The 23,185-nt window shown below is 44.9% G+C and overlaps 1 protein-coding gene across 5 annotated transcripts in view; it reads left to right on the top strand.

Annotated features, from left to right (window-relative positions):
- Positions 1-23,054, top strand: part of DNAH2 (dynein axonemal heavy chain 2) — a 101,638-nt gene extending 78,584 nt beyond the window's left edge. For 2 of the 5 annotated variants that reach the window (XM_033091838.1, XM_033091837.1), the window contains exons 66-88: positions 7,454-7,618; positions 8,159-8,284; positions 8,421-8,569; positions 8,643-8,709; positions 8,847-8,997; positions 9,472-9,620; positions 9,796-9,929; positions 10,060-10,204; positions 10,344-10,543; positions 12,007-12,133; positions 13,627-13,813; positions 14,016-14,164; positions 14,316-14,499; positions 14,735-14,925; positions 19,923-20,114; positions 20,286-20,470; positions 20,718-20,946; positions 21,024-21,175; positions 21,292-21,406; positions 21,899-22,075; positions 22,174-22,248; positions 22,402-22,552; positions 22,697-23,054. In XM_033091838.1, coding sequence (XP_032947729.1) covers positions 7,454-7,618; positions 8,159-8,284; positions 8,421-8,569; positions 8,643-8,709; positions 8,847-8,997; positions 9,472-9,620; positions 9,796-9,929; positions 10,060-10,204; positions 10,344-10,543; positions 12,007-12,133; positions 13,627-13,813; positions 14,016-14,164; positions 14,316-14,499; positions 14,735-14,925; positions 19,923-20,114; positions 20,286-20,470; positions 20,718-20,946; positions 21,024-21,175; positions 21,292-21,406; positions 21,899-22,075; positions 22,174-22,248; positions 22,402-22,552; positions 22,697-22,851 — 3,555 coding nt within the window. In that variant the 3' untranslated portion in view covers positions 22,852-23,054. Of the gene's footprint in view, positions 1-7,453; positions 7,619-8,158; positions 8,285-8,420; positions 8,570-8,642; positions 8,710-8,846; positions 8,998-9,471; positions 9,621-9,795; positions 9,930-10,059; positions 10,205-10,343; positions 10,544-12,006; positions 12,134-13,626; positions 13,814-14,015; positions 14,165-14,315; positions 14,500-14,734; positions 14,926-19,922; positions 20,115-20,285; positions 20,471-20,717; positions 20,947-21,023; positions 21,176-21,291; positions 21,407-21,898; positions 22,076-22,173; positions 22,249-22,401; positions 22,553-22,696 lie in introns of those variants that run through there. The other 3 variants (XM_033091839.1, XM_033091836.1, XR_004421412.1) reach the window with 2 other exon arrangements.
- The last annotated feature ends 131 nt before the right edge of the window (positions 23,055-23,185 follow it).

Raw genomic sequence — 23,185 nt, 5'->3', positions numbered from 1 at the left:
AATATAATTATAATTATATAATAATATAATTATTATATAATAATTATAATTATAATTATGTAATTATTATATTATATAATTATATATTATATTATGTAATATATTATATATATATAAATTATAATATATATGTTACAATTTTTTACATTATACACACTGTTCTGCACCTTCTTATCTTATTTACCTATATGTTGACGATTGTTCCATATTGGTAATAACAAGTTTCTGCTTTCTTTTTATCACTGCATGCTATTCCAGTGGATGGCTATACCATCATTTATTTAACCATTCCTTTTTTGATGGATGTATTCATTGTTTTCAATTTTTTAATCTTCATTTGTCCTCCAACTTTATTGGTGCTGTCTTGAACGATATAGAAGTTTAAAATTTTTATATAACTGAAGCTGGTCATACTATTTCAAAATGTTTTAACCAAAACTAACTATGGAGAACAGCCAGGTCTGACCTCTTCAAATCGGATGAAGAGCTCAAGTTTCAGTGAGATTAAGTGACTCGCTCATTACTAACAGACCTGGGCTAAAACCCACATTTCCTGACTCTAAGCCCATTGCCACCACGGTTCATCTGGTCTTTTCCTGCTGCAGCATCTTTACTGTCAGGAGTGAAGCTGCCATTAAGGCCTCTTCTGATTCTGTTCGTGCAGAATTAACCTGGCTGGGGCAAGTGGGCTTCTGTCGGCACACGCTCCTCCGTTACCCTGTTCCTGCTGCCATTGTCACCTCCCAACCTCTCCCGAAACCTTCACTCTTTTACTCTCTCTTTTTCAAGCCTGGATAATCACAGGTGTGGTGACTCATTTGGAAAGTTTTCTCACCCCTGGATGAATCATGTCCTGGGCCAAATAATTAGGGGTTGTTCCCTTCACATGTGAAAAATGGGACCTCTGCAGTCAGCTGCCAACAATGTCATTCACTGGACAAATATTAACAGAGCACCCAAAGTTAGGTCTCTTGAGAACCCCTAATTGATAAGGGTAAGTAGACAGGGAACTGGAATTTCTCTTTTGTTACTGATAAAGGCAGTGAGGTATAAGAGCCGAATGCACCTTTTAATAGCCCCTCAGAAGCAGGCCCGCGTACTCACCCGCTTGCAGAGAGTATTGTGCTGCTGCTGGGTTTCCCACCAGGCCAACTAAGTACGACTCTCTGGTACTCAGAGATTTCTCAGAGCCTGGAAATCAGCATTTTGAAAGCTTCCCTGTCAGAGCCAGTCAGAGGTAGGAAAGCCTGTACATAGCTCTAGGCTCCCAAGGTCTGGAAAGAGGCCCAGAGCCCAAATATATTGCGTATCAATCCAAAGCCTGAGTAGAGTTTTAACCATTACTCACTTGTTTGGGGCCCTGAAAATATGTTTTCCACAGGTCGGATTCTGACAGGCAGCAAGGGTTATGATCCACCAGCTTAGAAATTGCCCCAGAAGGCTCTCAAATGGGTCAGGACAGAATTTTAATCTACTTCAAGGCAATGGTGTACTCAAGGCTGAGAATTCACTTTCTTTCTTATTTCCCATTCCAAATATGTCACATTGTCCAACATAGTATATATAGTAGAGGTTATGCAGTGAGATTAACTGACAGCATTAAAATGCGACGATAATAACAATACATAGAAATTCCACAAATTTGAATATAACCCCCAGGGAGAAATTAAATTTCAAAGATGAAATCTTTTTGCAAACTAAAGTCCAAATAAATTAAAATCCGAAATCAAATAATCTTGCTTTTGTGAGTTAAAAATCTAGAAGCCAAGATTCTTCAAGTCCCCAATCCATCCTCCCCAATTTCTTATTCTGCCCAGTCTCAGCTGAGGGGTTCTCAGGATCTGGGTCTGTTTCCGTATGTTATAATCGGGGCTGTCACTCACTGGAGAGGGACGTGGTTCCTGTAGGACTTCAGGAATTAGTTCAAAATCAAGTCTCTCATGAGAATCACTTGAAAATAAAAAAGAATTCAAGGAGTTAATAAGGCACACAGGACTTCCAGATACAATTATGTTCCCAGAAACCAGTTGTTGTTGCCCCAAAGGCTGGAGTAGAAACTCATTGGTGTTTTCAGGAATGCGGATACATGGAGAAAACCTTGCTTTCAGCCTCACCAGCATGTCAGTTATCTGGAAACCGTGACCCATGAACTTAAACTGGGAGAAACCTCTAGCAATAGACTAATATAAGGGATATAATGCAATCAATAAGTATTTGCTGTATTGGGGGCGTTGGGAATCCACATATGTATATCTTCTTTTTTGGAGGGGGGTGATTGTGGTAAAATGCGCATAAAATTTACCATTGTAAGCATTTTAAAGTGTACAAGTCAGTAGTTTTAAGTACATTCGCCATGTTGTGCAGCCATCACCACTATCTAGTCCCAGAACTTTTCATCACCCAAGTGGTAACCCCGTGTATATCCTTTTAATTTCAGTTCCCACCTTGAGCTCAGGGTTCCGTGCTCTGTGCTGTGATCAGATATGGTCAGTCCTGTTCTGTCTGGCTAATATTGCTGCCTCTCTTTGTGGAATTGCTGAAGTCTACAAAAACTGCCCCTTGGGGAAGGTTTTTCACCTTGTCCCCTTCTTATTCTAACTAGAAAATTACTTCCAGAAGATTCCTGAACTGAAGCTGCTATTGATGCTGCTGAAGCCTGTGCCCCAGGGCCTTGTGGGGAACAAGTTCTCTGCCATTTGTGTCTCAAGACCTGGCTTTCCTCCCTTTTGAATCTCCTAAGTTGTTCAGGGATGTTCCCTTAAGGTGTAGGTAATACCTGCATGCCTTCTACTCTAACTGTATCACCTGGACTCTCAACCCAAATGGAATATTTCCGTTCCATAAGCCTCTGGACAAGCCACATGGATTTCAAGTTAGTGCCATCACAATTGCTTCTTTAGCCTGGAGTAGAAAATTGAATAATGGGACAGCTGATCTAGTGCTGTCTACTTAGGCCTGGCAATAACCATTTAAAGCTCAAATCTATAGTACATACAAAACCTAATGCCTTGCCAGTTTAAAAGCTGCAAATCTAATGGTCTATGAGTGGCTAAAAATGATCTAACCCCACTTCAACCTAGTCAGCAATATCGGGCCATCTCTGTGTTGTAAATATAGCAACCTTTATCCTGAGACCCACACCCCCCCCCCACTCTTAGTCAAGGCCATCCTTGCAGACCACATCTTTTTTTGCCCAAACCCTGTTTCCTTGAAGCTGCCCTGCTTTAAACAGTCCTGCCTCTATATAAACAGCCATTCACCTATGGACAAAGCCACAGTCATCTGCCAAGTTCAAAATAATGCAGGGTCAGCATAAAGCCTTTCACCCAGGTGACAGCAATTAAAAGTCAACCACACAAGTATAAAAACCCACGGGGGCCTAACATGAGCCTCTACAAATCACCTAAGTCAAAACACCTGTCCACACCCCACAGTATGCCCAGGAAACCCCAAACCCCACCCAAAGCTTCTTAATGGGTTTTCTGGTCTGCAAATATACTCGTGAAGGGATACAAGAACTAGAAGCCTTGTCCTATCCCTGGGTTCTAAACAAATTAAGAAAACAAAAGGCCAAAGTATCACCTTTAAAGACAAAGTTGGAGGATGTGGCTGACATCTGTGGGTGAGTGGCTCTATTAGTAGTGACCCCTTATTCAAACAGCCTTACCCAGTTTTGGGCATTGCTGGGGCAGGCAGAGTGGAACTTGTATTCATCCCTAAAAGGAAAGGGTGTGAGCTGTGTTGAGCATTCCTAGTTTATTCTTCCCAGTTTCACCAAGCAGATCAGACACGCACCTCCCCCAGAGAAGGGGTGAGTAAAGGCGTGGAAGAAGTCTTCCAACATGCAAAGGTATGACCAAGATTAAAAAATTATAACAAAACACGACCCCAGAAGAAAAACTAAACCTAGAGATAATTCAAACTACAATGAAGAATTTGAAAAGCAAACCTAATCCAAAAATTGGTATCACAAGTGTGATTAAGGAAGAAATGACATTCCCAAAACAAAACTAGGATGGTAAGAGAAAAAGTTCAAACAGAAAAAGAAAGAATTCTGGCAAATTTAAAAATGATCAAAGTAGAACATTCAATAGAAGAGTGGGTGGATAGAGTCAAGGAATATAATACAAAAACAAAGCAGAACCAGAAAACGTAGGAGATATAAAAGAGAATCCAACCAGTAAGAATTTCTGAAAGAGAAAACACAATCAGGTGTAACAGAAAAATGTTTCACAACCAGTTCAGCATGCACAGTGACCTAGTAGAATGTGCCTCAGCCACAAGCAGCTCAGCCAGCTGCCCCGTTCACACTGGGCACCAGCCCAGATCGTAACAACATTGATGCTCTTTATGGCATCCGACCTTTATAATCAACCTAAAGACAAAGCACAGAAGACTGATTGTGGCTTCTGAGTGGGGAAGTTATCAACCTTGACAATGTAAAAATAAAAGCACAGCTAAAAATGTTGGGAGGTGGATGCAGGTGGGGGAGGTGAAGGAAAGATCAGGCTCAATGCTTTTGTAGTAGCTATTATAAAGCGAGGGTTCAATATGTTATTTAAAGTTATAAGTGTACCTAGAAGAACTAAAACTATTGGGAGTAGAGAGAAAGGGGTGATGGTGTGGAGGTATGGGGATTAAGTCTTCCTTTATCATAGCATAAAATCAGTAGAAATAATCTGAAATTCATAAACCAGGAAACAGTAGCATAGAATACACCTGTATACCATGTTCCCCGAAAATAAGACCGGTTCTTATATTAATTTTTGCTCCAAAAAACGCATTAGGGCTTATGTTCAGGGGAATGTCATCCTGAAAAATCATGCTAGGGCTTATTTTCCAGTTAGGTCTTATTTTTGGGGAAACATGGTATGTAGAGAATGTCTCTGGAAAGATATTTAAGAAACAGGTCACATTGGCTACCTTCAGAAGGGAGCTGGGTAGATGGAGCACAGTTGGGAGGAAGACTTATGCCCTTATGCCTTTTGAAGTTTTAAGTTGCTTATTCACAAAGTAAACAAAATTAAAATAAAAAAAAGTAGCATCAAGATGTGCTTATGCCCCTACAAGGACATTTATTACGGCATTAATAATAGAAAATGTTGGAAAGATACAAATGTCTACCAGTAGGAGACTTGTTATATAAAAATGGTCCAATCATACACAAGATTATTTTGCAGCTTTTAAAAAGAATGAGGTAGCTCAACAAGAACCGATGTGGAGACAAGTAAAAAATAGTAGAGAACAGTGTCGTTGTATGTTACCATTTATCTTTATGAAAAAATTCATCCACTCAAGAAATATTTATTAAGTGCTGAGCACTAGTCTAGGTGTAAGGATTCAGTGGTGAACAAGGCCCTACCTTTCTGGTGCTTGTATTTTCTTTATAATTAATGGACTCTGTGTATGAACTCTGTCTAGAAAGCTACACAAGAAATTGTTGATAGTGGTTCCCTCTACTATCTTGGGACTGGGTCAGGACGGGGAGGAAAACAGATCCTTCACGGTATATGTTTTTGTTCCTTATGAATGTTGATTCACTGTTCAAAAAATGAAAATTTTTTTTGAAAAAGACAAAGATATTAGGCGTGGTAATGGTGTTATGGTTATGATTTGGTTTTTTTTTTTTTTAGAGAGATGCATTATGAAGTATTTAGGCCTGGAATTTCATGAGTTTGTGATTTAAGATACTTTGGCAAAAAACTGAGTAGATGAAATAAATGCAGCAAAATGTCAACATCTGTTAAATCTATGTGATGGGTATATCGGTGTTTATTACATTATTGTTTTTCCTAGGTTTTTAATTTTTCATAAGCATTTTTAATTAAAAAGATGAAAACTGCAACAATTCAAAAACTGCGAAAGTTTAATATATATTAAAAATAGTGGCATAAGCATACTATCAGAGATTAGGAGTTAACTACCAGAAGAAATAAGAATAGTTAAAGAATAATTTGCTACTGAAGAATGGGACTGGAAGTGGAACAGGTGGGCTGGAGGAGTGTTGCTTTTCATTGAGAACTCTTTTTATTATATTACTTAGGGTTTTAACCCTGTGCATGCATGAGTATTTCTTGTATAAAAAATAAAAACAGTGAAGACAACACCACAGGCAAGATAAATAAGGAAATATAGAACCATCAAGTGGCTGGCTGCCCCCCCCCCCCCACAGGCTAATCTCCATGGGAAGCCAAATTACAATTAGTGTTGCTGACGCGCTCGGACTCCGTTCGGGAAGGAGGTCATGTGAACCTGATGACAGGTGTCATGCGGCAAAGATACATGGCCTCCATCGAAGCTCAACCCAACCCATGTGTGTGGGTGCCAGGGTGCCCCTTTCCCCTAGCCAGAGTTTCCTCTGGGTGGCCCCTTCTGAGTGACACAGTCTTTCTTTAGCTGTTAATACCTTCTAACAGATTACTACCACAGCTTGACCTATAAGCTGTCCTGTAACTCGGAGATGACATTTTGAACCTCCACTTGCTTTAAAGACTATTTCTTGGAGAGTTATCTATACCATCTTGGAAGTCAGCCTCAGTGGTTGGGCCCAGGTCCTTCTTGCTTACTCTGTGCTAGGTATTGTGCTACAATCCACATTTATCCTTCAATAACCAGATGAAGCTCACTCAGTAAAGTAGGGCAAGGATCTGAACACTCTGTACTTTTGCAGGCTGCCTCTCCCAGTGGGGATGGCAACAGGATAGGGAATTAACGTTTATGATGTGCATATTATGCACCAGGCACTTAGTGTAACTCTAACCTTATATACCTCATCATGAAAAGGACAGGGAACAGTGTGTACCCAGACACAATTATTGTTCACCAGTCAGGCACACAATATGGGGCGCTGGAAGAGTCTCAATCAATTTTCTACTTCAGATTTGAGTGATACATTCCAACCTCCACAGAGCCCACAGGTTGGCAATGAATCGAGGGAGGCTTCTCTAGTAGGTAAAGCTCTTCCCCAGGTTTCCATCTCTGATGTGGGACCTTGGACCAGGACCTTTTCCTTGAATGGACTTCCTCTTCCTCTGCCCAGCAGTTTCTGGGTTCGTTTCTAACTTTTTCTTCTCTCAAGGTCCCACCTTAGGTATGACCTGTGCCGTGGAGTGGCAGTCATGTTTGTGCTATCTGATCGTCTCTTGCCAACATATCTTGTGTGGTTTACTGTGCTACAAGAGGTTGTCTCCTACCCAGCCTTGAGTTTCATTACTAAGTAGTTTCCAGGCTCAAGGAGAGAAAAGAAAGAAAATTCATTTTATCACACATATTTTGTCTTGTTTTCTCCTTACAACACCCTATAAGGTAGGTGTTATCATTCTTATTTTGCACATGAGGAAACCGAGGCTCAAAGATATCAGTTTACTCAAGGTCATACAGCCACAAAATAGCAGATTGGTTATTTGAACCCAGAACAATCTGGCCTCAAGCCCTGTACTCTGATCCCTCCCAGGTGGCTGAGAAACTGGAGATGCTGAAGAAACAGTATGATGAGAAGCTGGCACAGAAGGAGGAGCTTCGCAAGAAGTCTGAGGAAATGGAGCTGAAGCTGGAGCGAGCTGGGATGTTGGTGTCAGGCTTGGCTGGTGAGAAGGCCCGATGGGAGGAGACAGTAAAGGTGAGAGAAGTTGTTCCACCTGGTTCTCCTTCCTCTCTGCCCACCAGTTCCAAGAGCTCCCATCCCCTTTAGGTTGAGGAATAGTCAGGGGAAATGGGAATACCTGGGTGTAGGGACATCTAAGAATGGGGGATGGGAGTTTCCCCCCTCCCCTTCCTCACTTTGGTGAGAAGAGTGGAAGGAAAGATTTTTGTACCATTAGGGATCTGCTTCCAGGTTAGAAAGCACATATGAGGACCCTTAAATAGCACACCAACTGGACAGAACAGTCACGAGGCATCTTGTCTCTACCTTCCGTGAGCTCCCGGCTTCATCAAAAGCTGAGGCCTTATCACCACAATGTAAATAGAATTGCTGTCCAAGATGGGAACTCAAAAGTAATTAGAACCAGGTTAGAGTTCTCAGGGCACAAAGATTTAGGAGAGGAAAAGAAACTCTTTGATCTAGATAGCGTCCAGAGGAAAATGCCTTCAAAGCATTCTATGTGTTTCCCAATGCTGGGGGCCCAGGCAGGCTTATGCCTCCCCTACTGTCCTCCAGGGCCTGGAGGAGGACCTGGGGTTCCTGGTGGGCGACTGTCTCCTAGCAGCTGCCTTCCTGTCCTACATGGGACCCTTCCTGACCAACTATCGGGATGAGATTGTCAACCAGATCTGGATCAGGAAGGTGAGGCTCAGGCATGATGAGTGAGATCTTGGGCCCTGAGATCAGGGCCTTTGGGAGTAATAAGAATTATCGGGAAAGGGCAGGAGGTGCTGGGCTCAGATCTCCATCCTGAAATTTGGGACTCTTCCCTACCCAGATTAGGGAGCTTCAGGTTCCTTGCTCACCTCGCTTCACCATCGATAACTTCCTGTCCAATCCTACCAAAGTGCGGGACTGGAACATCCAAGGGTTGCCCTCAGATGCCTTCTCCACTGAGAATGGCATCATTGTCACCCGTGGCAACAGGTAAGGATGCTGCTGGGAGCACGAGGAGGAGTAAGGGCAGAACCTGTTTTTTGACGGACACTTCCTCCTTCAGGTGGGCACTAATGATTGATCCTCAGGCACAGGCCCTAAAGTGGATCAAGAACATGGAAGGAAACCAGGTATAAGGCTGCGGGGGGCTGGCTATGTCCCCTTGGAATCTCTTCCCAAGCCTGTCTCTTCCTGAGGTCCTACTCTGGGGCCATTTTTTCCTTTGAATCCTTCAGTATTTCTTCCATCTTTTTTCCTGGCTCTCTAGGGCCTCCAGATTATTGATCTGCAGATGAGAGATTACCTTCGAATCCTGGAAAAGGCCATCCAGTTTGGATACCCAGTGCTGCTCCAGAACGTGCAGGAATATCTGGACCCCACACTCAACCCTGTGCTCAACAAATCTGTATCTCGAATTGGTCAGGGTCCAGGCTTATTGTGGGGTTGGAACCAGACAAGTAGGACACTGGGGAGGAAAGGGCTGACTCTTGGGCTGTGTCATCTAGTTACTGGGTTTCCCCGAAAATAAGACCTAGCCAGACCATCAGCTCTAATGCATCTTTTGGAGCAAAAATTAATGTAAGACCTGGTATTGTATTGTATTGTATTATATTATATTATATTATATTATATTATATTATATTATATTATATTATACCTGGTCTTATATTATAGTAAAATAAGACCGGGTCTTATATTAATTTTTGCTCCAAAAGACGCATTAGAGCTGATGGTCCGGCTAGGTCTTATTTTTGGGGAAACACGGTACCTGCCCTTCCATTCAGACAGCCCTGGGCTGGGGCTGTTAGGGCAGTCTGAGTCACTGCCACTGGATGCCGGTTGGGGAACCTGCTCACATGGGGTCCTTGCCCCTGATCCTCCTGTGTGCACAGGTGGTCGGCTGCTGATGCGCATTGGAGATAAGGAGGTGGAATACAACACCAATTTCCGCTTCTACATCACCACCAAGCTCTCCAACCCCAACTACAGCCCTGAGACCTCAGCCAAGACCACCATTGTCAACTTCGCAGTCAAAGAACAGGTGGGCGGGGGCTGATGTCCAGACCGAACGAGGGAGCTGTAGACTTCGGCAGGATTGAGAAAAAGGCAGTGATTGTGCTGGGTAGCTGGGAGACATGGGCTTGGGAGATGTAGAAGGCGGAAAAGGGTGCCGGTCACTGGAACGAGACTTTCACAGTGAGTCCCGGTGCTTCCAGGGCCTGGAGGCCCAACTGCTGGGCATTGTGGTCCGGAAGGAGCGGCCTGAGCTGGAGGAGCAGAAGGATTCACTAGTCATCAATATTGCTGCTGGCAAGAGGAAGCTCCAGGAGCTGGAGGACGAGATCCTTCGGTGAGACTGCCTTCTCTGTCCCACCCTCCCACTGGTCTCAATTAGCACCCCAGGGGGCTGATGGAGTCCCTGCCCCGCCCAGCCCAGTGCTCCTAACCCCCCATCCATGTGCTTCTTGGCTTCCCTTCAGGCTGCTGAATGAAGCCACAGGCTCCCTGCTAGATGACCTGCAGCTGGTGAACGCCCTTCAGACCTCCAAGATTACCGCCACTGAGGTGACTGAGCAGCTGGAGATCAGTGAAACCACAGAGATCAACATTGACTTGGCGAGAGAGGTGAGCTCCTGGGCCCTCCAGCCCGGCGCCCGCCAGCCATCAAGATCCCACTCCAATTGTGCTGTCTTAAAGCCCCTTTCCTCCCTGAGCCCCTGCCCCTTACCGTGCCCCTCTGTGGCCCTGACTGCCCCCTCTGCAGGCTTACCGCCCGTGTGCCCAGCGGGCATCGATCCTGTTCTTCGTGCTCAATGATATGGGCCGCATCGACCCCATGTACCAATTCTCTTTGGATGCCTACATCAGCCTCTTTAATCTCAGCATTGACAAGAGCCATCGTAGCAACAAGCTGGAGGACCGCATTGACTACCTGAATGAATACCACACCTATGCTGTCTACAGGTCTGAGGTTCCTCCCTTGTGCCTGAGGCAGGAGGCCACGTGGCAGACTCTAATGCCGACCCTTCTTGCTACTTCAGCCTTAGTGCTTTCCCATGCCTCATCTGGGGTCCCCTGCTTTCCTCCCCATACACCTTCCTTGGGTGACTCATCCATTATCATGGTCTAACCATCACCTGTGGGCTAACTGCTCCCAGTTTTATATCCTTAACTCTTCCTTGAGCATTGGACTTGTATATATAACTGTCTACTACACCAGCGTTTCTCAAATGGTCACGTGCCCATAAAGCACAGGGAATTGTTAAATATGGATTCGGAGTCAGTAGGTTGGGGGTCAGTAAGTTGAGGGTCTGCATGACTGACACGTTCCGAGGTGCTGCCGTTTCTGGTCTGTGCCTCACAACTCTGAGTAGCAAGGTACTTGACTTCTCTACCTGCACATTCCACAGACCCCTCAAGGTTAGCTTGTTTCAGATCAAACTCTTTATCTACCCTCACCCCTGAATGGCACCAACATCCACTTCCCAGCCACGCAAGCCAGAGAGTGGAAGTTCTTGACTCTTCCCTCTCCTGCCTCTCAGATTAGTCACCAGGTTTTACTTATACACCTTTCTGCAAACTGTTCCTCCTTGCCGGCTTTCATGATCTTTCTTTCTGAATTGCACAACCACCTCCTAACAGGTCATCCTACCTCTTTGTCCCTCTCCAATCTGTCCTCCTGCAGCTGCCAGTGTGTCTTTGAAATACACAAGTTTGACCATGCTGTTCCCGGCTTAAACTCTTCGGGAGGCCCACAGGGCCCTCTGGGACCTGGTGTCTTCTTGCCTCACCTTTCCCCACCGTACACTGGATGCCCAAGCACCGCTGCCTGCCCTCCATGCCCGCTTCCTCTCCTCCATGCTTGCTTCCTCCCACCCTCTGACTCCTGCTTTTGCTTCTGCTCTGAGCTCTCCCTGGAGTCCTCCCTTCTCTTCCTCTTCTATATCACTTGATAACTCCACTGCACCTTGGGGCAACTCCTCTCAGGAACTTCCCCTGTGTCCACCAGGCAGGGTGGGTGCCCCGCCCAGTGCTGCCACCCTGTACAGGACTCATCACACTGGAGCATCACCAGTGGCCTCTCTCGTCTGTCCTTCCCACACTACCTGACTTCCTTCAGGACAGAGACTCTGGCTTATTCATCTTTGTGTTTTCAGGACTTGGCAGAGTGCCTGGCACGTAGTAGGGGGTCCAATCAATGTTGGGTGTTTTTTAATGGAAATGAATGACTGATTTTTAGCAGTGAACTCTGAGAAAATCACATGTTCTCTCTAGGTCCTTGAGTGTTTGTCTGTTTACAGGAAGTTTGGATTAGATGCTGATGAGGGTCCTTCTTCTGTGCAGGACTCTGATTGTACGATCTTTGCTCAGTAAGCATTCATGTTGAGTGTCCTGTCTCTACCACCCTCCCTGTCCCCTTCTCCCAGGTACACCTGCCGCACCCTTTTTGAGCGCCACAAGCTACTGTTCAGTTTTCAGATGTGTGCCAAAATCCTGGAGGCCTCTGGCAAGCTCAACATGGATGAGTACAACTTCTTTCTACGTGGGGGTGTGGTGAGTTGAGCAGAGGACACATCCGCGTGTGGGGTGGTCAAGGTTGGGGATGGGGGTGAGTATGAAGAGGACTCCATACCCAGAGGGTAAGGCCCAAGGCTCCATTGACTGAGCTGAGGAGAATTTCCAGGAGCAGGTGTATGGTGAGCTTCCTGGGCCTGTGGAGATGACTTGCCATGTCCCCCTTGCTCACATTATACACAGGGCTTTGGGGCCCCGTTACCTATGACCTACTGGTTGGCGTGATCTTGCCACTCTTTCACTGCTTCTCAAGCCACTTCTTCCCCAGCCTGAATTCCATAGTCACTATGATACTGTCTCACTTGCAAGCACTTCAACTCCTTCCCTCTTCTCCCTTACCCGTATTGCATTTGCTTGGCAAAACTACCACTCTGGTTAGATTCAGCTCTCCTGTTCTGTGTGGCCCATGTAGCTGAACATGACTGGAGAAAAACACATCCACACTCACTGGACTCACTTAAAACCCACCGTCATGAACCTCAGTGGGCCCTTGAAACTGCCAGCCAACAATACCACATTTCCCTGGGCCAGTAATTCTCCCACCCTCTTGAATAGCAGTTTCACTCCTTTTGACACCGTCACTTCACCTCTCATCTGGATTTTAGCAATAGCCTCCCAATGCTTCCCCAGCCCTGATTTCTCAACACAGGGACAAGAGAGATTCTTTTAAAATGGATTCCCTGATGTCACCTGCCACCACCCAGCTCCTCACTCCATCCACTCCAGTTGCACAGGCCTCCTGGCTCTAGCAGTCATGTCCCACCATAGGGCCTTTGCACTGGCTGTTCCTTCTGCTGGAAAACTATTCCCCCAGCTGTCATTTGGCCTCTCTCTCACCTCCTCGAAGACTTGATTCAAATCTCACGTCACTGATACCTCGTTGACTTCCTTATTTAATACTTCAAACTGCCCCCAGCACTTCCAACCTTCCATATCCTCCTCAACTTAATCTACTTCCCCATGGCACTGCCATCTTTAACACACTAGATAATTTACTTGTTTGTTATGTTTTGGTCCATTATCTGCCCTCCCATGTTGTAAAATAAGCTCCTTAAGGGCAAAGATATTTGTCTTTTTTGTTTAGTGATGTATCCCAAGTGCTTAAAACAATTGATAGTTTGTGAACAATAAATATTTGTTAAAGAGAGTAAATAAGTGAATGAACTATTAAATAGTTTGCGCTTCTTTGAAGGGTGAGGCCGCCAATTGATATTAGGGTAAGAGACATTACTACCAGACAACCACCAGAGGGCGCCAGCTTCCTAAATTTGAACTGTGGTATCAGCACAGAGACTTAGACCCCCACATTTATTTCCCCAATAAAAGTGGATTCGAATCCATCTCAGATTCCTGTATTCACTTTTTCATTCTGTTTCATGCAAGACTCATCTTGGATTTCCCATGTTTAAAACAAAAAAGGGACCTCTTCTTTGGAAGTGTTCTGGATCAGTCCCCTTTCTCCTTCCCCCCAGGTCCTGGATCGGGAGGGCCAAATGGATAACCCATGTACTAGTTGGCTCGCAGATGCCTACTGGGATAACATCACAGAGTTAGACAAACTGACCAACTTCCACGGACTCATGAACTCCTTTGAACAGTATCCTCGTGACTGGCACCTGTGGTATACCAATGCCACCCCGGAAAAGGCTATGCTGCCAGGTGCCCCGGCATCTCCTCCCTCTCCTGCCTTTCTCCTTCTCTCCATTCAGCCAGTGTGCTTGCCCTTCCTTTTATTTTTCATCCCCCTTCCAAGTTCCCCTCAGTGCATCTGCCTCCTAGCAGAGCCTTTCCTGCAGGTGTCCCTCTGTTTATATTCCCTGCTCTCCCAGACTTTCCCTGCAACTACTCATCTCATCCCCAGGTGAATGGGAGAACGCCTGCAATGAGATGCAACGGATGTTGATTGTTCGCTCCCTACGGCAGGACCGCGTGGCATTCTGTGTTACTTCTTTCATCATCTCCAACCTCGGCTCCCGCTTCACTGAGCCACCTATACTAAACATGAAGTTGGTCAGTGGCTTGGTTTCTTTGCCCACACGACCCCTGGGTCCTTCCTGCTTCCCTCTCCTCATTCCAAGCTACCATATGCATTTCCTCAATCTCTTTCTCCCACTGTGTTACGTGGCCTTCTGCCTGAGGCCTTCCCCTGTGCTTCTGGCAGGTGATAGAGGATTCAACACCACGAACTCCACTGGTGTTCATCCTGTCCCCTGGTGTGGACCCCACCAATGCCCTGCTCCAGCTGGCAGAGCACACAGGCATGGCCCAGCGTTTCCACGCCCTGTCCCTGGGCCAGGGCCAGGCCCCCATTGCTGCTCAGCTCCTCCGAGAGGGCGTGATTCACGGTCAGTGTCATTCCTGTTCTTTTACCCCCATCTTGGGCCCTGGTCCTACTCCCCAGAACCTCCAGCTTCAAACACAGTACCATAACTGCAGCTCCCACTTCTCCAGAAGGCCCACGGAGTGGCAGACCTGAGCATTTGGACTCCTCCCTCCTCACACATACACAATCAGATGGAAAGTGTGGGGACAGAGGGGGCTTAGGGAATGGGTACCACTGAATCCAGCATCTCCCTGCAGGACATTGGGTGTTTCTGGCTAACTGCCACCTGTCACTATCTTGGATGCCTAATCTGGACAAACTGGTGGAGCAGCTGCAAGTGGAGGATCCTCACCCTTCCTTCCGCCTCTGGCTCAGCTCTAGCCCCCACCCCAACTTCCCAATCTCAATCTTGCAGGCAAGCATCAAGATGACCACAGAACCACCGAAGGTATGGGAGACTGTAGATAGTCAACGTCAACTGTGCCGTCTGGTCAGCCTTTCCTCCTGCTAGCGTCAGAGAGGGCTTACCCTCAACAACAGCAGTCTTGTTCGATTCTGTTGTCTCTAAACAATTTCACCTTGTTTCTCTGCTCTTTGTGCCAAACTCTTAGAATATAATAGTAATATCTAACATTTCCTCAGTGTTATGTTCCAGGCATTGTTCTAAGTTCTTTACATTTATTAATTCATTTAACACACACACACACACACACACACACACCATTAGGTAAGTACTATTAACCCATTTAATAGATAGGAAACTGAGGCACTGAAGAGTAAATAACTACTGCACAGAACCTTCCAGCCTCCCAACATTTCTTTACATTCTTTCCCTAATGTCACACTTGCTGGACTCCCAGCCCTTTCCTCCTTTCTTCCCTCCAACTCGCATTGAAATTTTTGTCTCCGTATTACAAGGTCACCATTGAATGCAATCATACTGATCCGTTAAAAATGTGATCACGTTGTCTGTATCTATGAGTTTGTTTTTTTGTTTGTTCATTTGTTTGTTTTGTTTTGCATTCCATATATGAGTGAAATCAGACAGTTTATGTCCTTTACCATCTGACTTATTTCACTTAGCATGTAGTACTCTCAAGATCCATCTGTGTTGTCTCAAATCACAGCATTTCATCTTTTTTCATTAAAAAAAAAAATCTGATCATGTTGCTACATCCCACCCACTTACCCCCTGCTTAAACTATTTTAGTAGCTTTTCATTGCGTTTAGTCAAGATCAAAACCCGTATTAACACTGCCTGTGAATCCCTCCCCAGCTTTATCCATAGCTATCCTCCCCTTTACTTTCTTTGCTCTACCTACACCATTAATTTTTAAATAGTTTTGTTCTCCTCCCTCAGTAGACCCTGTATTCTCTTGTGCCAAGGCTTTTGTGCATGCTGCTCTCTCTTCTTTTCTCTTCACCCCTCCTTTGCTCCTTCTAGTGTCAGGAAGCCTCTGACCTCCATGTCTAGGTCAAAATCCCAGTGGCACACACTCATGAAACATTTACAGTCCTTCTGATCCTTACCGCTGCAGTAGTTTTACATATATCCGTGTGAGTCTCATTAATACCTGTCTTCTCTAGATGGTAAGCTCCACAAGGGCAGATGACATATGGTGTTTTTGTTTTTCTTTCAACAGTTTGCTCATCCTATGAGTAGCACAGGGACCTGTATATAGTAGATTCTCAATAAATAAGTACTGTTTGAATGCACCCACGCATGGGTGTCTTTCATCGTTCTAACCCTCCTTGAACATTTTGGGTAGTTGAGTCCCTTTCCCTGGTTTCCCCTGTCTCTTGCCATGTCATTTATTACTTCTGTGTTTTTCTCCTCCTGTCTGTGGTCACATCTCAAGACTTAGTCTTTGGCCCCCAACTTTTCTTATTCTACATTTTCTCCTTTCACAACTTGACACAGAAATTGTCCTTTTCCTGATTTCAATTCCAATCCCCATCTCTGGCTCCAGTATCAAACTCAGTTCCAGGTCTGAATTCCATCTGGTTATAAAACATTTCTTCTTGGCACACCAGCACTGTAAATCCCATACTCTCAAAACAAGTCGTCAGCTTCTCCACCATAGATTATCTCCTCATCTTATTTTTGTTAACGAAGCCACTAATTTCTTTAAAAATATGCTTAAAGTTGACTTCTATTTACCTTTATTCTTTTCTGCCAACAAAAATATTCTGTGCCCCCATTAAAAAAATCTTGAACAGTCCAGAAATGTGACCCGAGTGTAACAGAATATTTTCTATTTTCTGTTTTTATTTTTTTGCCTTCTAAGAGAGGTGTGCGCCTTGGTAGCTAGGTTGAGCACCCTGTGATGGGTAGAGGTGTGTAAGTGTGGAGGTGGGTGCTATTTAGGTCTGCGTAATGAAGTGGGAGGAAACGATGAATCTGAGGAAGCCCTAGGAGGAAGGAGAGAGGAATCAGAGAAGGTGGCTCTGCAATGAGGCAGTCCTAAGAGTAGAGGGTCCATCCTGGCTTTGCCCAGGAGTGCTTCCTGTGAAAGGCAGAACCTCCATGCGATCCGCCATACCTTCAGTAGAAGTAAAACATTCAGGGTTTACTTGGTACAAGTGGACTTCTTTTGGAAGCTAACAAACAGGCCAATATTTTTAAATATTTTATTGGAAATCATTTTAAACTTAATAGAAAAGTTGTAAGAACACCCACATGTATGTTACCCAGATTCGTCTCTTGTTAACATGGCCCCACTTGCCATACCATTTGATTTCTCTCTCTGTTTCTCTTTCTCTCTTGACACACACACCTTTTCTGAACCATCTGAGGGCAAGATGCATATATCATGGTCCTTTACCACTAAATACTTCAGTGTATTTCAATGTAAATGGTTCAACCCTAACAAGAAGGATATTTTCTTATATAACTGCAGCACAGTTGCCAACTTCAGTAAATGGATACAATATTTTAATCCAAATCTATTACATATTCCAATTTTGTTAAATGACCCAATCATATCCTTTATAAATCCCCTCCCACCCCCAGCACAGGATCCTTTCTAGATCAAGTATTGCCATTTTGTTGTCCTGTGAAAGAAGCCAGTTTTGCATCAGGATATACAAAGTAAGCCCGAATAATCAAGGGGGCAGTGGTTTATCTCAGTTTAACTTCAAGTAAGAAAGTCCCCATAATCACAGCCCCCAGTTGCCACTTAGGGGTATAGTCCTGGAGTATATTCTTCAAGGCTGATCACTGCCTGCTTATCCTTTAAAAATATATATATCTATTTAATTTTTTAAAAATTAAATATTTAGATACAAAATAATATTTATAAAATAGTCAAGATAATATAAAGGATTGAGATTCAATAAATACCTGCATGTCCATCATATTGTGTAAGAAAGAAGAATACCGTTTTCTTTGAAGTCTTGATGCACTTCTCCCCAATTTCATTGCCTTCACTCCTCATTCAGAAGAAGCCACTATTCTGAATATTGTATTTGTCACTTTCTTTTCTTTACAATTAAAAAAAAACCTTTTATTTATTTAAGTGTGTTTTTTTAGGACCCATCAGTTTCAAGTCAAGTACTTGTTTCAATCTAGTTGTGGAGGGCACAGCTCACAGTGGCCCATGTTGGGGATTGAACCCACAACCTTGTTGTTAAGAGCTCACGCTCTAACCAACTGAGCCAACTGGCCACCCCCTTCTTTGCAATTTTAACACAAAAGATTGTGTGGTTAATGGAACCATGCTGTATACATTCTTCTGCAACTTGCTTTTTTCATTCAGTATTATGTACTTGACATTAATTCATGCTGTTCTTCATGCTGCGTAGTTCTTATGTTCCAGATTCTAATCCTTTGTCAGTTATGTGTTTTGTGGGTTGTCTTTTTTCTTTATGTTATTTTTCAATGAATAGAAATTCTTAATTTTTATGAGGTTGAATTTAGCTAGCTTCTTTTTTATGATTTGTCTTCCTATGACTTGTTCAAGAAATCTTTGCTTATTCCAAGTTTGTAAGACACTCTCTTATACTTGTCTTCAAAACAATTTTTTAATTTGACTTTCACATATAGGTTTTTAGTCACTTCACATTGATTTTTTGTTAGTGTGGAATGAAGTAGAGGTCTAATGTTTTTCCACAACCAATTCTCCCAGTACTGTTATTGAATAGCTCACAATTAACCTTGTGATCTGCAATGCCTGCTCAGCTTTAAATCATGTTTCTATATATATATATATATATACACATATATATACATATATATGTGTATGTATGTATATATATATATATATTTCTGAGCCCTTTATTCTGTTCGTTGATCAAGTTGTTTATATTGGGATCACTATACACTGTCTTAATTATTATATAGCTCTATAATAATTCTTGATAGCTGGTAAGGCAAGTCTCCTTACCTTATTCTTCTTGAAATTAGCTTGTCAAGTTCCACAAAAAAATCCTATTGATCCATATGGAGGAAATCGACATCTTTAGGATATTGAGCCTCCTAATCCATGAGGATAGCTATGTCTCTTCATTTATTCTTTATTTTAATAAAGTTCTGCAATTTTCTCTATAAAGCTTTGTATGTTTTATTGGATTTATTCCTACTTTGTGTATTTTGATATTATAAATGGCATTTTTAAAAATCATAATTTTTGTTACTGCTCTATCCAACATTCTTTCTTTAGTTTTCTCACTATTCCATTCTGTGCATCATAATGAGTCTTCTTAAAACATTGTTTCAACATATCACTGTTCTGCTCAAGACAGAAAGTGGCCTGGTGAATCAAGTCCAAATGGCTCAAACTGTCGTTCTTACTGCACCTCCATTTGTTAATGGCCCTTCTAACCCCAGCTGAACACCTGCACTTCACCTTAGTTATATTCATCTCACTTATTGTCCCCTTTGTGCTTTTATTCCTTCTGTTCTTTCCATCTCCTAGAAACCGAGGCTCTCCTCTCAGCCTAGTCATATCCTTCCCATTTGTACAACTTAGTTCAAATCTCAGCTTGCTCATGAAGCCTGATAAATCCAATCACACAGACTATTCCTCCTTGATGATATACTAGGGCCCTTTTAATTTACACTGAACCTTTGCAAATAATAGTGGACATTTTTGTTCATTCATAGTTGCATGTATATCTTTGTTCCTATTTTTTGGTACTCCCAAATTGAGTTGGCCTACCCACCATTGAGAACACTGTGGCTGAGAGGATCAAAAGGTGGGTGACAAGAAAATAGGACTGCCACTAGCCCATACATTGCCTGTGTGTGAATTAGAGAAAGGCACTCAGCCTTGTGAATGACTGCACATCTTGGTATGCTGATCAAGGGCTAAATTCCAGCCTTCACTCATCCCTTCAGCCAGTGCCCTTGTGCAGTAAGCAACCTCCGCAACTATACATGGTGGTGCTAGTGGCAGGGCTGAGCAAGATTCATGTCTTCTATCCTCTACACTTTATTGTCCTCAGGGCCTAAAGGCCAACATGACACGTCTTTACCAACTGATGATGGAACCACAGTTTTCTCGCTGCTCCAAACCAGCCAAGTATAAGAAGCTGCTGTTTGCACTCTGCTTCTTCCACTCTGTGTTACTTGAACGCAAAAAGTTCCTGCAGCTTGGCTGGAACATTGTCTATGGCTTCAATGACTCCGACTTTGAGGTTTGTGCTAACCAGGGGTCCCTTATCCCGGCCCTCTCTCCTTATAATTCCTGCCCCATGGCTCCCCTGGGGGAATACCCACTGACAGAAAGCCTGTGTTAAAGTCTAATTGGAAGAGTTTCTGCCATAACTGTGTGTGGGGCTGGGGGCATGTGCTGGGACTGTTCACAGGTGTCAGAGAACTTGCTGAGCCTCTATCTGGATGAGTATGAGGAGACACCCTGGGATGCGCTCAAGTACCTTATTGCCGGTGTCAACTACGGTGGGCATGTCACAGATGACTGGGACCGGCGTCTGCTCACCACCTACATCAATGACTATTTCTGTGACCAGTCTCTATCAACCCCCTTTTACCGGTGAGGGGGAGGTGGCACTGAACAGGGGCCAGAGGACACAAAGAAACCAGGTGGCAGGACAGGAGGTAGGGGAAGTGTTTGAAGAGAGAATATGAGATTGGGAGAAGGCAGAATGTGTGGGATTGGGAAGGGGAACAAGAGCGGAGAGTTGGACAAATGGGACATACATAGGGACTAGAGTCTTGGCCTGGTATTTGAAGCTCCAGAGTCCCCACAATGTGGAGATAATTATGCTGTGGCTCCCCAGGTTGTCAGTATTGGAGACTTACTTCATCCCCAAAGATGGGAGCCTGGCCTCTTACAAAGAATACATCAGCATGTTGCCTGGCATGGACCCCCCTGAGGCCTTTGGCCAACACCCCAATGCGGATGTGGCCTCCCAGATCACTGAGGCACGAACTCTCTTTGAGACTCTGCTTTCCCTGCAACCCCAGATTACACCCACCAGGGCTGGAGGGCAGACCCGGGAAGAGAAGGTAAGAAGAGACAGACACCTGGGGGAGAGAAAGCCATTAGGAAGAGAGGGCCGCACTCAGAGCTCCTGCCTCATCAGGTCCTCGAGTTGGCCACTGATGTGAAACAGAAGATCCCTGAAATGATCGACTATGAGGGGACCCAAAAACTGCTGGCTCTGGACCCCTCCCCCCTCAATGTGGTCCTTCTGCAGGAGATCCAGAGATACAACAAGCTTATGGAGACCATTCTGTAAGACGGAGAGGGGCTCTGTGGTATGTTGGGAGGGGGCAAGAGGAAAGGCCTTCACCCTCTGCCTAGGATGGCTCTTCCATCCCATCTCTAACCCTCCACCCTATCCTGTTCAGGTTCTCACTAACAGACCTGGAAAAAGGGATCCAGGGCCTCATCGTCATGTCTACAAACCTGGAAGAGATTTTCAATTGCATCTTTGATGCTCATGTCCCTCCACTCTGGGGAAAGGCAAGATTATACCACTGTTGATCCTACTCCAACAATGAGCTCCCCTCTTACCCTGTGCCCCGAATCTCCTTATTCTAGGTAGGCATATAGCAAAATGCAGTAAGCCTGGGCTTTGGAGCCAGACAGGTTCAAGGTTGAAATCTGGCTCTGCCATTCACTGATTGACTTTGCACAAGTTATCAACTTAGAAGCTTACTTAGGGCAAGTTACTAACCTCTCCAAGGATGCTTCAAGGATTCCCAGTATTGTGCATAACACTTAGTAGGTGCTTCATTAATGGTAACTGGTTGCTATTACTGTTGCTATTCTTAATAAATAGCTGTCATTTTACGCTTGTTTCCTGGGAGTTGGCTTTTGGAGTGCTTCGCCCAACTGAAGTTGGTGAGCAGGGGCTGCCACCACATATTCTTCTCATATCTGCTCCAAGGGCTCAATAAGTGAGGACTTGAATGCATGAATAAATGAATGAATACACACTGCCTCCTTCTCCAGGCATATCCCTCACAAAAGCCACTGGCTGCGTGGACCCGGGACTTGGGCATGCGTGTGGAGCAGTTTGAGCTGTGGGCTAGCCGTGCTCGGCCTCCTGTGATCTTCTGGATGTCTGGCTTCACCTTTCCCACTGGCTTCCTCACTGCTGTACTGCAGTCTTCAGCTCGCCAAAACAATGTAAGCCATGGGAAACATGTGATGGGGATTGGATGCTGGGGACACGTCTTTATTCTCCTCTTTGGAGGTCCTCCCGTATTCTCACCTTCAATCCCCAGATTTCAGTGGACTGCCTCTCTTGGGAGTTTATCGTTTCCACTGTGGATGACAGCAACCTAGTGTATCCACCCAAGGTGGGAGCCAGATGTGCTTGGGTGTGGTGGAGGAGGGTGCTGGGTGCAAAGGTGGGAAACAATTGGTTGAGAAGGGAGAAGAGAGATGGCAGGTCAGGGGTACTGGCAACCAAGGTCTAGACTTCTCCCCAATCTGTCCCCATGTCTCCCCAGGATGGTGTCTGGGTTCGAGGCCTGTACCTGGAAGGTGCTGGCTGGGATCAGAAGAACTCCTGCTTGGTGGAGGCAGAACCCATGCAGCTTGTCTGCCTCATGCCCACCATCCACTTTCGGCCTACAGAGAGCAGAAAGAAGAGCGCCAAGGGTGGGACAACTCCCTCAGACCTGCCTGCCCCATCCCTAGTTTGGCTCCTAACCCATCTTCTGCTCCATGCCTCCCCCACACCTGCTGCTGCCCTGTTCTCCCAGAGGCTCCAGGGGCCTGACTCCTTCTTCTCCTTTCCCTCAGGCATGTACTCCTGTCCCTGCTATTACTATCCCAACCGGGCAGGCAGCTCAGACAGAGTCTCCTTTGTTATTGGCATCGACCTCCGGTGTGGGACCATGACATCTGATCACTGGATCAAGAGGGGCACCGCTCTACTCATGAGCCTGGACAACTGAGAAGGCCTCCTCTTCTTCCTGGCTTGAGAGAGGGTCGGGGACTCTAGGAGCCAAAGCTGACAATGCACCTCACACCGAGGCTGGACCTCACTCAGGCCTTGACCTTGGTTGAATTTGTTGTGCAATGAGACCCTGGAAGATACCTAGCGTGCTAGCTGTAAAGGTGGAAGAATTACATTGGAGCTCAGTGCAGTAAAACACCCGAGACCACAAGCCCTATGTCTCTCAATGGGATGGTGAGGGTTTGGGGAGAGAGGAAGCGAATGCCTTACAAAGGATGAGAACTGCAGTGAGAGGCTATTGGATGGGGAAAAGAGCAAGGGAAGTGGGAGGC

The sequence above is a fragment of the Rhinolophus ferrumequinum genome, chromosome 21 (assembly GCF_004115265.2).
Source record: "Rhinolophus ferrumequinum isolate MPI-CBG mRhiFer1 chromosome 21, mRhiFer1_v1.p, whole genome shotgun sequence".
Lineage (NCBI taxonomy): Eukaryota > Metazoa > Chordata > Mammalia > Chiroptera > Rhinolophidae > Rhinolophus > Rhinolophus ferrumequinum.
The sequence above is the reverse complement of the archived record's forward strand: the minus strand, read 5'-3'. Positions and strand labels throughout refer to the sequence as shown.